A 15,560-nucleotide genomic window follows, 5' to 3' on the forward strand; every position below is an offset into this window, starting at 1 on the left:
GATCGGGGGCCAGTTATTCCATACAATAAAATAATGCACTTATGAACTGTAATTAGATTTTTTATACCCTAGATCGAGTTCCAGTCGTTCTATTAAATCAATAAAGCACATATTCACTTTGATTAGATTTTTAATACTCTGGATCGGGCGCCAATCACAGTATCCCTTGAAGCATTTATTTTGGAATTCGTAAGAGTCGGCAGAGCGCAATGAGAAAGCTGAGCACTGGCTTTATATTGGAATTTAGAGACAGTGAAAAAAATCTTGCGCAAGTGTATAACATTGTCCTGGAAGCAATTTGAATGTTTTGTGAACCCCTGCCGATGACTATTCCATTCTTAATACAGCATCTGATTAAAACTAATTGTCGTAGTATTCTGTTGTCCGTTTACAGTTTACCTCAGCAAATTTTTACAACAAATTGATTTATAACACTGGCATTTCGAAAATTTCTTGTAACACAATAATATAATACCTGTATGTATAAAATAAAAATAATAATCTTGGAAATAAAATAATTATAATTGGTATACTTTTTATACTGAACCAAAACAAAAAAAAAAATTATAATAAAAAAAAATAACGCAACTTTCACATAAAATTGAACAAAAGTAAAAGAATTAGGATTGAAGGTATTTTTTTTTTCCTGTAATTTGATGTAGGGAACCTGGAAACTGTAATGAAATTAAAAAAAAAAAATCTTTGAAATTCTACCATAATAACCAAAATTTGGAGAAAAAAAAATACAATTTCTTTTAATAAAAATGGGAAAAAAAAAAGAAAATTTTTTTTTTTGTTTCGTTCTTTGTTATAAAGAGGATTATTTTCCATAGCGAATACAAGGCTATATACGTAACATAATATAAACGCCACATGAAAAACAATAGAATTTCATGATTTTGGAAGAAAATTCTATGCCTTATAACTTAAGTTGTACATAATTTGAAAATATTTTATTAACTTTAAAAGAAACATTCTTAAAGTTTCAATAACTTCCGTATTTCCATAATAATATTATTAATGTTTTAATTGTAATTCTTGAATATTATAGGAGACGTACCCAAGTTGAGAGTAAACTGAAACATAAATTCATATTATAATCTCAAAAGGAAACATAAGAAGTTTAATCCTTAATACCTGACCCCAATGATAATCATTTCTAACAGTTTATGCAATTGTTGTAAGTTTTATTCATAATTTAGAAGTAATTATGCATATGTGACTTATTCCCCAATTAATTTGCCATCTAAAACGGGAAAACTAATCTTTACAACCGTTCCACTTATATTATGTTATGTTTTTTGCTTATAGTTCAGTAGTTTTTTGTAGTTCACTAGGTAACTTTTTAATTGCACGCGAAACATTTGGTTTTATAAAATAATTCTAATATTCTACAGTCAATGACAATTAAAGTTTATGCAAAATCAGAAAAAGTGAGAAAAAATTAATTCTCAATAGCGATTTCTATTATATTTGGTTCATTTTACCTAAAATAAGCTTTGTTTCATCAATACAACTTGAAATACAACTTTGTGTGACAGATGACATTGACATATTCGATGACAAAAATTATGGGCATGTCATTAAAATAACTCAATAAAACCTATCTGAAAATATATTTTTATTAAATTCATATTTTACTCAACAAAATTTAACAAACAAAAGTGTTACCGTTTAATTTGATTTCTTTCCCTAATAATTTTGACATTTTAATAGACGATGACAGTTCAATGACTTCTTTGACTTATCCTGACATGTCAATCATATTCAATTTGCGACACAATTTCAATACTAACATTATTTTCTGATTTAATTTGTGTTAATGATTGAAAACAAACAAAGAGGAAATTTACCACAGTTTCAATAATCTTTTGTAATTTTCTTTTTTACGCTTTACATTTTTTACAAAAACAATAACTGTTTTTTCCGCCATTACAATACAATATAGTATTTCATGCTGTGTACATAATTGTATGTAATTAATTGAATTTTTAAAAACAAAATAGCTATACATATTAATTAATTTTTGAATTTAATTTTTTTATGGAATTTCCGGGAAATTAAAAAAAAAATCATTAAAGAATTAAAATTTAAAAATTTCATTATTAAAACTATAAATTTATTTTTTTCGAAACAAAGATGAATGAATGAATGAATGAATGACTAAATAAAAAAATATTATGAATGAACTGAATAAAGCAACGTCACATCATAAACTTCGGGCATATAAAGAGAAATAATTAATTTATGATCTCATTCAATACACGCACTTTATCTCGATTTATTCAAGGTCTCTCTCTCTTTCTTTACATATTGTGCGTCTTTATTTACTAATTTAGAACAAAAAAGAAAAAAAACACCATATTTTATGAGATTTTTTAATGCTCTATATTTAGTAAGATCTGGTAAGATTATTATTGTTATTGAAATCTCTATAATAAAAAAAAACAAAATAAAAATAAAAAATTTATTGCAATTTGAATTTATTCGAATCAATTAATTTTGTTTTTTCTTTTAAATTAATCTTTTCGTCTAAAAACAGACACACGCTCACATACGCTCGGAAAATTTTTCTTATTTCCATTTCATATTAATTATATAAGTATAAATTTTTTTTTTGGGAAAAAATTTTGTATGTAGCCCAAATTTGAAGAAACAAAATTTTGTTTTTTTTTGTATATTTTAGCAATAAATCGACCATTTTTTTTTGCTCTTTATTTTTTTAAAGATTAAATATAAATTTTTCTTACGAAAGTGATTTGGAAATGATTTGGAAACGATTTGAATTTTTTTTTTTTTTATTTCTCTTAGTTTTTAAGAATTATTGCAGAACATTTAAAATTCAAGAAACTTAAAAAATGTTTATAGATAAATTTGTTTTTTTTTTAGTGTTTTTTAAATGTCCATAAAATATTTATGAAAATTTTGTAAAATAAATATTAAGAAAACATTTATACTTAAAGAATGTAAAATTACTTTTCTAAACATTTAGGTCTTTATCCTAAATTAAAATATTATTGATAAATTTCAAAGTGTTGATGTTGTAAACCCTTAGGGTCTCTGGATAATAAAGCACTTTGAACTTCAATTCGTTTCAATTGGGTTTATTTCTTGGACAACTCAATTAAAATTGGGGAATTAAATCATTTAACACAATTTGATAAATAATTGTGAATTCTAGTTTTATGGTAAATGTGAAATGAAGCGTCAATTCACAATGTAAAAATGAAGTGACGTCAGCATTCTTGAGACGGTCGGATGACAGCTACAGTTTATATGACGAGCACAGCTTCTTCGGGGTAATCATTCACCGGCATCACATTGAGTGCAAAACTGAAAATGCAAGAATATAAACGTCAAGTTGGGAAGATTAAAGAAAGGCAGCGTTTATTTGTACTGATCTTAGAATGAGGAGGGCAATTGTTATGTTTTAGCTCTTTAAGACACCGAAACTATATGAGATACTCTAGGTATTCCTGCAATGATATTGGAACATAATCTTGTAGTACATAATAAGCTTCGGGAGTCGGTTGATTTTCATTTATATTTTTGAGTCCAAGCGGTTGGCGTCATTGATTTTTATACCCAAGACGAGGAAAAGGAATTTAATATCTAAATCATTCAAATTATTGAGCCTGTTATCATTTCTATCAAAGATGATGGGAAACCTGGTTGATAATCATATTAAAATGAGAGTTCAATTGAAGAAACCATATTTGGTGAGTGGTCACCATAGCAACCATACTTAAGCGGTAGTCAAAAAATATGACATCTTAATCAATCAAAAAATTCAGTCTTTTACCATTGATATTAAAGATGATGGAAAAAGTAATTGATAATGACATAAGAACAAGAGCCTTTTTGAAGAAACTATACTTGGTAGGTGGTCAGCACTCGTACCAAGCATACAGTTCTCCATGAAACCCTTTATACTAACTGAGAAGTGCTGTAATGAGGACATTTGAATATGGGGAAGTACAGCTATTAGCATTTTTATACATTCATAATGCTTCGCTTATCGCACCAAGGGAATCACTGATGGGTATTGATGACAAAACCTTGCCTCGCGTCTCTAGCATAGTCTCTAAAAATCATGGGGTCTTGTTGGTCGTTACCCTATCCAAATACAAATGCTAGGCTTTTAGGTTAAATAATTCAACCTTCAGTAATATTTAAAAATGTAATTTGCTTATTTTCTGATTTTTTATTAAAAAGAAAAAATTGAATAGCTGACAAATTCATCATGAATTATAGCTGACAAATTCATCATGAATGCATGTGCATATAATAAAAAAAGAAAAAAAGCAATAACGCACCTATGACAGAAAAAAAAACCTTAATATTAACGCTTTGACGACAACTCCCTAAAATTAAAAATATATGTATTATATGGTCATTAAGAAATTGCATGACATAAAAGATCTAGTGTTAGATAGAAAATGAAGATAAAAAAAAAATAATTAAAATTTCATTGCACCCATACAAGTAATAGACAGTCGCTAATCGTTTTTATTGCCATTATTAATTTGATTGTTTTTTAAAGGTTATATATAAGGTTCATTTAATTCCATTTTCAGATTAATGTTAGACGTCAGTTGAGTTTACAATAATATTTTTCATATACCTTAAATAACCCACAAAAATTTTAGCTTTTAATTAGTTTTAATACATTAAGGGAAAATATGAGCCCCACATTCAAGTTTACCTCACCGAGAGAGAACTATGGGGAATACCTAACAAGTATTTGCTTTCAATTACAATGCAATCCAAGAAGACTATCGCATGGCTTGCTAGTAATTCACGGTATAAACTCACTTCATTTCTCTAAACAAATTTCTCATATAGTTTGTTTAAATTTTTCCTATCAAAACCAAATGCATCCTTTATATATAAACAATACACCAATTTTATTACATAAATCCTTTCAAAAATAAATTTATTGATGTTGCAATTATCGCTAATACTCATATATCCTAGCATATTTTTTTATAACATCCGGCTATAATTTCATTCAATCATTTAATTATTATCTACTTTTCCCGTGCCAAAAAAAAATTATTTAATTAACAACTAATACATAAGCAAAAAAAAGTACAAACAGCTTAATAAAAAACATTTTTTTTCTACCATTTTTTTTCATTTTAATCTACCACACAAAAACCTTTTCGGTGTTTTTTATTAAAACTTTTCACTAGCTTTCGATTAAATGAAAAGTTTTGAATCAAAAGTGATAGGTACTGATCCGTAGTGTTGCCAATTTATATCATTTATCGGGTAAATAGTTAACCTATAATTTAATAACGTACAAGAACGTATACTTAAAATTTAGTATGCAATAAAACAACTTGATCCCGTACAACTTTTACGTTTCCAAGAGAGCATTTCAACAAAAAATCATTCGAATTCTAATCGAAACCCATATAAAAACCTAAAATTTTTGTTTTGCCTCATAAGGCGAAATTGCGACCAAAAGAAAACACAAAGTGCCCTCTCAAAAAGAGAAAATTAGAAAATAAAAACTTGAAGAGCTGGCAATGATTATGTCGGTTATTAATGTTTTAATCTCCCCTCTCTCTCTTCAAAATTTACAAATTGTGTTCCCACTACCCCTCTGTCATTTTCATGAATAAGGATTGAGGATTCAGAACACGACATATATGTTTTATGTGAGTTGTATTAATATTTGACTCGCATATACTGATATGCTCCTATCTACCTCAATATTTTAAATAATAATTGAAGCTCCTATATATAAGGTTGGTACATGGCATATTCTCTTACATTGAAAAAAAAAAATTTAATTTTTCACTTTTTTCTCTTTTTTTTCATTATTTTTTTTTAATTGTAATGTTAAAAATTTTCACCACATGTTCCCAATTCGCAATCAACGAACAGCAAAAAAAAAATAAGCAGAGAAAATCGAAAAAAACAACATAAAAAGAGAAAAACAGCAAAAAAAACTACAAATTCACCATTAAAGAGTCATTGAAATCCAATTATTCAATTAAAATGTAATCAGAAACAAGAGGAATAATAATGTTATCGGGTTATTGTGATGTGAGGGAAGGAGAACGAAAAAAAAAAATGAGAAAAAAAAAACTCTTTTTCAACAGATTTATTAATTGAAAAATCGATTTGGAATTTAGTTTTTTTTTCTCTTTCACTCTATGTTGTTCTTTTTTTTCTAGATAATTTGAGCAAATATTTAAGAGAGAAAAAAAAATTCATGTATTATTTTTGGATTATTACCATTAAAATAACTGATGAAGCCAGGGGAACGTGAGAGGGTTGGAAGAAAAAAGAGCGATAAAAAAAAAGGATTCTTAATAAATGAACTATCAAAAAAAATTTTTTTTTCCTCTCTTTCTATAATTTATAAAAATTTTCTATTTTTCTGTTTCTCTCTCTTTTGTTTTTTTTTTTTTTTTCAAAAACTCATTATAGTGGCTTTGATTTATTCGATATTTCTTCGTTGTTCTCTTCTTATTTTTTTTTCCAAAAACATGAAGGATGAAGAATCAATTAATTTCTCATAGATTGGCATAAAAAAAGCAGAAAATTAGAAAAATTAGAGAAAAGGATAATGTAAATTTTGGAATATGGTTCTTAGATGCTTAAGCAAAGAGAAAAAACAAACCAAAATGAAATTTACAATGTAACATTCTTAAATTAGAAATCTATCAAAATAATCTCATCAAACAAAAAAGTCCATAATTAATGTATGTATGTATTGGTTTTAAATTTATGCACAATATTACGACTACATATACATACATAATTAATATGAATACTGTAATTAATTTTTGTTCTTAACAAAAATATTTGCCTTGAATTTATTTAATGTTGATAATGTATGGCAAATCTATTAGTCAAACATAATTCAAAAATTATTCAAACTAAAATTAATAATAATCTATGTTTGCTATCTATGTATGTATGGTATGGTATTTGCATATAACGTAAGTATGGTAAGTATGTTAAGTATTCATTCTCATGTAAATGATGATGCTGTTGGAATATTCATTTTTTTGTTCTTTAAGTATATTTGATTTGGTACCATATATAATTATATTATACTTAAGATTATAAAATTAATTATAAAGAAAATTCTATATGTGGTCAGTTTATAATCGATGTTCCGAAGTCAAAGTACAGGATGTGTGTGTGTATACGCTAGTTATATAATTCTAGTTATATATGGCCGGAATTTAAGGTTTTTGATAAAATTTACAATTTAACTAATATATTGTTTATATTCATTTAAATTTGTGAATTTTCGAAGTATCTTTAAAAATTTTTTGAGTCCCAGAAAGGAAGGTTTGTTCCTAGAAGATGTATGACCCATTGGATGCGCTTGAAGCACGTTTTTAGTTGGCATCGAGAGGCCTCACTTTTAATTTTTTTAGATGATGCGGACTATTTAGCTGAATTCCAACCACAATTTACTCGAATTATGAAGATTATTTATTTTTCTCCGAATTGATTAAAAGAGAGAAATTAAAAGAGAAAAATTTATTTGATATTATCAGAGGTTTAGAGCGCGATGCATATGTAAGGTTTTGATTTTGAGGCCCAAATTTTCAGAAATTTACTTTATATAAATTGAAATTACATCCCATACAGAACTTGATTTATTTATATTACACCTAGTTGAAAGCCATATTTGTACACAAATTTTAATTTTATTTAAAATGTGTTATGAAAACAATACCTTCCATATTGTAAATCAAATGTTATAGATAAAAATAATTGATTAATTAGGATATGAAATAATTATTAATGAAAATGTTCATGAAAATATTTACATTATAAAATCCTTCTTATGTACATACGAGTATATAAGAATCATAAATTTCATATTGGCAATAGTAGCAAAATAAGCATAACTATTTTCAAATCTATTTATTACTCAAATATTATTCGGAGGCATTGATATCAATATAATATAAGCATTATTCTTGTAATTTTAATTAAAATTCTAGTATTTTAATGAAAGATGAAAATAATTTAACAAATTTTTTACCAAAAATTATTATAAAATTTTGTCAAGCACCATAATTTTTTTTTTTTATTAAAAAAATTCAATACTCTATCATGACACACGATTATACTGCTCCAAAATGTCACATAGAAAAAAGACCAATCAATTCGATTTCGTAAAAAATATTTAGGTGAACAAATTTTTTTTTTATTAATAAATTTTATTAGGTCTTTAAACCATCATCAATATTTTGTGTATATAGATTAAATTAAATAACACGCTTTTATAGCATGCAACAATCATAATTTATTTGACATATTTTACAATATCCTTTACGATAACAGTAACACTTTTATGAAAGAGTGATTTTGTAAAAAAAAAGTGTGATTGTCACTTAAAATTTGATGTTATTAAAATTGATTGTAAAACTTTAGATATTTTATAATCCATGATGTATTGGATTAATTTACAAAATATTTAAAACACTATATAGAAAAAATTTCTATACACCGCGAGAGTATTAGCGACCAAAATACCAATTAAATATTTTTTTATTAAAATATTCAAATTTATTTCAAAAAACAAGTAGAAAAACAAGTAGAAAAACATATTTAATTTTTTTTTTATCAAGTGAATTAAATTTGTCATTTATTCATTAAAAAAATGATGACTACGCTTTTAACACCAGTTGACGACATTAACATTAAAAAAAAACATATAGATAAAAGTGTTCACTAGAAAAATTGCTCTTTTATCTACGCACAGTACTGCCAAATAGATTAACCCAAGTATCATATTCAAGATATTCAATTGAAATTCAATTGAAAAATGCAAGATTATGCGAAACAAAAATATCCCGATTTCAATTCGAACTAAATCAGATACAAGAAAGAAAAACTGATGACAATGACATGTCAATAAAATATGATGTGATAAGCCAAATGCGCATTTAGTTAATGCATCAAGTCGGTTAATGTAGAGTTAATTGCAGCGGGAATATCAAAAATTTTCTGGCACGGCAGCAGTGTTACCATGCGTTATCTATTAAATTGACATTTAAGTTAAATTGTTTTTGTGAGCTTCTTTAAAAGAATCTTTAATCTGAAGATAAATTTTCAGTTTTGGTAGCGTTGTGACTACTACAACACAGGTGTATGTCTGGGTGTATGCAGTTTATAATTAATATTGAAAATCGTATTAAAATTTTTTATGTTTTTTAAATGCTATTTTTAAAAAATTAAAAATAAAATCCACAAAATCTTATAAAAAAAAACAAAAAAAAATATTTTTCTTTTTGAGATGTAAGAAAATTATAAAAATTTTTTTTTTATCTTCCCGAAAACGATCATTAAACACAATAATCCTCTTTAACATTTTTTTTGTTTTGCTTTTTTTCGAAAGTGTTAACATAAAAAGTGAATTTCAGATTACAGAAAATAAAAAAAAAAAACAAGAATATAATTAGAAAGTGTAATAAACTTTCTTTAATTACATTACAAAAAAAACATTTTTGAACTATTTTTGTAAATTCATACTTTTCGAAAGTTTCTTGCATAATTTAGAAAAAAAAAATAAATTTCATTTAAATATTCCAAGTATTTTCGAATTTTATTTAAGAAAAAATGAAAATTTTTCAGTTGAATATTAAAAGTGAAATGTTTTTAATCAATGAAAAATTTTACGATATTAAAATTTTATAAAATTTTTACGATAAAACCGAATATGTTCCAAAGTATATTCGAATTTTATTTAAGAAAAAAATGAAAACACTAAATACTTTTTTAATCAATAAAAAAATTTACGATATTAAAATTTTACGAAATTTTTACGGTATAATCGAAAAATCATGTTCGCTCCGAAAATAATTGACTATGAAATATTTGCATTAATAAAAAATCACAAGCTTCGGGAAAATTGGCCATGCATCCTTGTTGTGCAGAACGGCACGCAATTACCAATATTGTTACGGTATTAGAACATTATATTAGAACTGGTATAAATGATTTGTAAAATAAGTATTGTAATATAAATATTTATAAGAAAAATTATAAGAAAAGACACAGATATAGCTTAGTACTCAAAAAAGTAATTTTCGCGATTTTTTTCTCCCCTCTCCTTTTTGCATTTTCTTTTCTCTCTCTTCTCTTTAAATTTATTTCTCTACTCTTTAACAGCTTTCTATTTGAGATCTATATGAAAGTTTCTGTCATAAAATATCTTGTCAGTGAGCAGAAATCTTGTAATTTCGAATGATACTGATTTCTGGGTGCTGGACTTCACGAATAACATTAAAAGTTTAAAAAATTTTATACCCACTCTTTAAGAAGCTGTCTTTTTATTTTCTGTTGAGCATATTACTTTGTTCTTCGTCTCCATTACAAAATTATATTGCAACACTCAAATTTATTACTGGCTACTGAATTACCGCAGCTGTTTATGTTCGTGCAAACTCGTGTGTTTGCGGAGAATTTCCCCTTTTTTCTTCTAAATCAAATTAATAATTTGTATGTAGTATCATATTAAATACCTTTGTCCTACCGTTAATCAAATATTATAATAAAAACCAATTTCATTGCATGCACATACTTTTTTTAAACCATTTCATGAAACCTCAACAGTCAAACTGTGTATACAATATACTTAACATGTTTGAGTATATCATAAACCTTATATTATTAAAATTTAATATAAAATTGCAATTAAATAATACAAGTTTTTCATTTAATATTGTGAAAAAAAAATAAATAAAAAAAAATTCAATTCAACTGCATTTAAAAAAAAAAAATATAGGTATTAAAACTCAATAAAGAACTCCTTAAGGTGCTATACTAAATACACATTCATACATATAATAAAATATACTATTCACGATTTTTTAATATCCTTGTGCTTGTGTACATATAAGCTATAAGAACTTCCAATTTTATAAGAAGTGACATAAATGACTTGGTACCTTTTATTTTTTTTATATTTCACACGGCTATACAATAATGTTCAAGTAATAAAAATCCCCGGAGTAAATACAAGCAAAACACAACTAAAAATTTATACTTCCTCTGACTTCCTGACTGCAATTCTATATATATATACATGATTATATATCAAATTAAATTTGAAAAAATTTTATATTGCAACATTTTAAATATTTACCGAGAAAAAAAAATACTCGGAAAAAAACCTTAAAATCATGCTAGTTTAAAAAAAAATAAAAAAAAAAAGTTCAATGATTTTTATAAAGAAAAATCTTTAACAAGTATTAAATTTAAACTGAAATGGAAAAAAAAAAAAAATAGAAAAAAAAATCCTAACTACTTTTGTAACACTTAGTGAAATGTCAATTTTTGAAAAAAAATTTCGCCTCATACAAAATAACAATAAAAAAAAACATGAAAATAAATTTTCTTTTAAACATTTTTGTCTTTTTAAGGGACTATAAAAACTGAAGAACAAATTTCAAATATTATTTATGAATTTTAAAGAGTCTGTCCGTTTTTCTAATTGAAACGTAAAGTATTTTAAGTTGATTTCGATTTAAAATTATTCGGAAATCCGGGCTACATCGTTTTGCCAAAAAAAAAAAAAATCGGAATTCGAAACATAATTCGGAGTAAAATTCGGAATTGAAATATAGTATATCTAACTATAAAATTCTTACTTTGAGACCAATTTTACTGGAAAAATCAAACAAAAAAAAAATTTCGGAATTGAATCTTTATTCGGAGTAAAATCCGAAATTAAAATAAAGTGGAGCTGAAAACTATTTTTGATTTTATTTTCTCCAAACAATAGAGCATTAGAGTTTTACAATTTATATTTAATAATATCTCTTCGTTTCGTAAATTAAATAGGGAGCGAATTAAATTCTCTCTTTATTTCACTACTAAAAAAGGCACTTCTACACTCTTACTGTAGAGCATCACATGAAGAGTAGTTACGTATTAATTAAAGTTTTTACTTCAAAAACAGTTTCATGTCAACTTTTGCAATTAATTTTAAAACAATTTTAAAATATTTTAGGAAATATCCTTTAAATATTTTGTTAAACGAAATAAAAAATATACTCTCACTATTTTCCACACTATTCTAACATAGATTATAGTTTATTTCTATTGCATACACATATGAAGTTACTTTTATGCCAGTATTATAGTATTGTAACTAACGTTTTCGTTCCAAAAATTATATTTGGAAATTCTATATAAAAAGAAAATCATTTCTAACCTATTTCATACGAGTTACCGTTATTATTTTATTTCATTTCTCTTTTTCTTATTTTCTCGTTTCATTTTAGGAAAAATGAAATATTTTCTAAATTGAATTTTATTTTTTCTTGTAATGCAATTTTTATAAATTATTTGCTTGTATTTTTGTTATATGTATGTATATAGAATAAGTACATGGTGAAATTCAGAGATGTCACTTTTTTTAAAAATATGAATTTTCCAAAATTTTTCGTGTAAAATATAATTTTGCTCCAAAGAGTAAATAACATATTTGAAATGAGTACATTATTAAATATTAAATTAAAATTTTAATTTTTTTGCAAAATATCGACTTATAATCAAAACTAGCCACTAAACAGCGGCAGTGCTTTCGACTCTAACGTATATCTAACGTTACGACCCTATGCAATTTTAGTAATTTTCACTGTAAGCTCCTGATTTTTTGTAGAGAATTTCTGTTCTACTCAAGCGTTTAAAAAATATTTTGTAAAAAATAATAAAATTTTTAAGATGTCGAATAAAAAAAAAAATTATCAAAAGCTCATTACGTTAGATTTTTTAATGTCACCTGTAACTTAAAATGTTACGACAATAACAATAACTACTTGAAAAATTTTACTTTAAGTACTCAATAAAAGCAAAAATAATCGTGAATTTTGTAAAAATAGACGAAAAAATCAAGTAGTTTTGAATTTATATTTTTTCTACATATTAAAAAAATTAATTTTACGTCAGAATATAAACATTTTTTAAAAATTGAAATATAAAAATTTTTGAAAAGGAAATCATAAAATTTTTCTCCCAAAAATAAAATTAAAATTGAATATTAAAAAATTTCAAAGAAATTTTATTAACAAAACTAACAAAATATTTTTTATTAAAATTCGTAAAAATTGAAAAATTTAAAAAGGAAATTTTAATTTTTTGAAGCCTCTATGATTCCTCATGGAAAAATTATCAATTCAAGCAGATTGGATTCCATAAAAATTAAAAAATTTTGGAAAAATTAAAATATTTTCAATTTTATTAAGAATTTTGAAATTAAAGGTCTTAAATACCGAACAAAATTGAAGAAATCGAGATGAAATTCATGAAATACGAGAAAACAAAAATTCGAAAAGTGGACAGCCTTAAGTCTAATTTTTGAAAACGTTTCCATTTTAGAACCGTTGCAATTTAAGGTAGAATTAGTGCTAAAATTTAAGAGAAATTGCTTTAATTTTAAATTGTTTCACAAAATTTCCATTAACCCAGATATTTGAAGAGAATCAACAATAATTATTGGTGTCCTTTATTTCAAATTTATTCAAATATAAAATATAATAATGAAATTTTATGTTATTTGTCGAGTAAGTGTTAGTACCCATCTTTGGAATAATAAAATTCACCCAGAAAAAATTAAATGAAATAAGGGAATAAGTTACAGGAAAATGTGTACAAAATGTTATGTAATTCTCTCGTAATTCTCTCTCTCATTCTTTTCATTGTTCCTTTTGTTTTAAAATAGAAACAAAACGATGAATAAAAAAAATTTTTTGTTCATTTTTTGTTTTTTCGGTTGTTGTACAACCGAGTACTCTAGTTTTACTTTTATATTTTTTATACTTACAATTTTTTTTTTTTGAAAAAAAAAAATATCTTTTTAACTTTATTTCATATTCGGCGTATATTTAAATTTTTTTTTGTTATTTTGGTAGTAAAAAAACACCAAAAATACCAAGAAGAAAAAACAAAAATTTTATTTTTTTTTTTCTCAATTTTGACTACATTTTTACATTCTCATTCATTTACAGCAACATGCAAAACTCCTTTGGGTATGGAATCTGGTGCTATAGCTGACTTTCAAATTACTGCCAGTTCAGCACATGACATGGGAAATGTTGGGCCACAACATGCAAGGTATGTAGATTTTTTTTTATGTAATTTATAATTTTTTTTTTTTTTTTTGGAAATTTACTACATATTATGAGAGCATAGCATGTACATATGAATGTGTATACAGAAAATATAAAAAAAATATACAAGTATACCTGTTTAAAATATTAGGAAATTACATATGCATAAAATTCTAACAAAGTAATTGTATACCCCTATATTATAAGTTGGTTATACAAGAGTGTAAAAAAAATTTGTATGTAAAGTACAAAATTTATGATTGTTAAACTCAACAGAAATATCCAATTTATTATGGTATACAGAGATTTGTAAATTTTTTTCTTGTTATTCTTATTTTTATTCTTATATAAAATTAGAAACCAATTTTAAATATTTTATTCCAATTTTGTTTTTTTTTTTTGTGATATTTGAAATATTTTCAAATTTTATTTGAAAAATTATAAGATTCTTTTTTTTTAAATTAAAAAGCTTCTTATTTCATTAGCTTGTAGCAGTAGGTATACTTGAACAAAGGAGTACCTATATGCTACTTATTCAATGAGCTATATTGTATCTATTAATTTAACTTATATGTTTAAATATTGAAATAATGAAAATGAATTGTTACAAAGTGTACTGTTATGGCAATATTTTAAATATTGATATTTGTTCCGACATTTGTCTTTGTTCCGATGATATATATTTTCGGAATAAAACTCAAGTTTTTGTTATTATAAGTAGAATTCGGGATTAAATGTTGGGAGAGAGTGTCACACAGTAAATGTTCTGTCGTCTTATGCTCTACTAGACAGAAACGGCATAGCCCACTCTCCACCTTACCCATCCCTTTTAGGTGGATCATGGGAAGATAGTGTTCAGCGAACATCCCAACTAACAGTCTCAAATCTGGACGGCCTATCCCGATCAGCTTCTTCCCCTGCGTTTTATGAGGAGTTATTAAACTCTTTGGAGTGAGTCAACCCTGTCCATTAACCCCACTAATTATTGATTGTGTAAAGACGGTTGTTTTTAGCACTCCTCCTCATTTTGCACAAAACTTATTGTCTTGACATGAATCCATTATTTATAGCCGCCATGTCGAGGTCATTTCAACGCATTCCCTTATTATAGTTCATCCAACATCGAACGAAGGAGTCCCAAGAACTGCATTACTGTTCTATAATATCAGATCTACCCTACTGTGGGATTTATTCTGTGTCTGCTGAAGCTCCTTCTAATACACTAAATTTAGCTTAAATCACTTGCTTTCAATTATATACCCTTAATAATATTGAATTCACCTCAAATCTGAGATTTTAAACGCGTTCGCGGCACCTATTTTTACCAGGCAAATTTTACTTTCACCACGCAAGCTTGAATTTTGCCACGCAAGCTTAAATTTCACCACGCAAGCATGATTTTCTTTTGACTCTTCGTCGATTAAATAATCTTATAGCTGTTTTTTTGAAATTTTTGAACTA

General features: G+C 25.5%; 1 protein-coding gene across 4 annotated transcripts in view; it reads left to right on the top strand.

Annotated features, from left to right (window-relative positions):
• LOC129614763 (discoidin domain-containing receptor 2-like) overlaps nt 1-15,560 on the top strand; it is a 156,532-nt gene that overhangs the window by 677 nt on the left and 140,295 nt on the right. For all 4 annotated transcript variants that reach the window (XM_055529621.1, XM_055529630.1, XM_055529612.1 and 1 more), the window contains exon 2: nt 13,998-14,103. In XM_055529621.1, the coding sequence (XP_055385596.1) occupies nt 13,998-14,103 (106 nt within the window). The remainder of the gene's footprint in view (nt 1-13,997; nt 14,104-15,560) is intronic.

The sequence above is a fragment of the Condylostylus longicornis genome, unplaced genomic scaffold (assembly GCF_029603195.1).
Source record: "Condylostylus longicornis isolate FDR11 unplaced genomic scaffold, ASM2960319v2 ptg000005l, whole genome shotgun sequence".
Lineage (NCBI taxonomy): Eukaryota > Metazoa > Arthropoda > Insecta > Diptera > Dolichopodidae > Condylostylus > Condylostylus longicornis.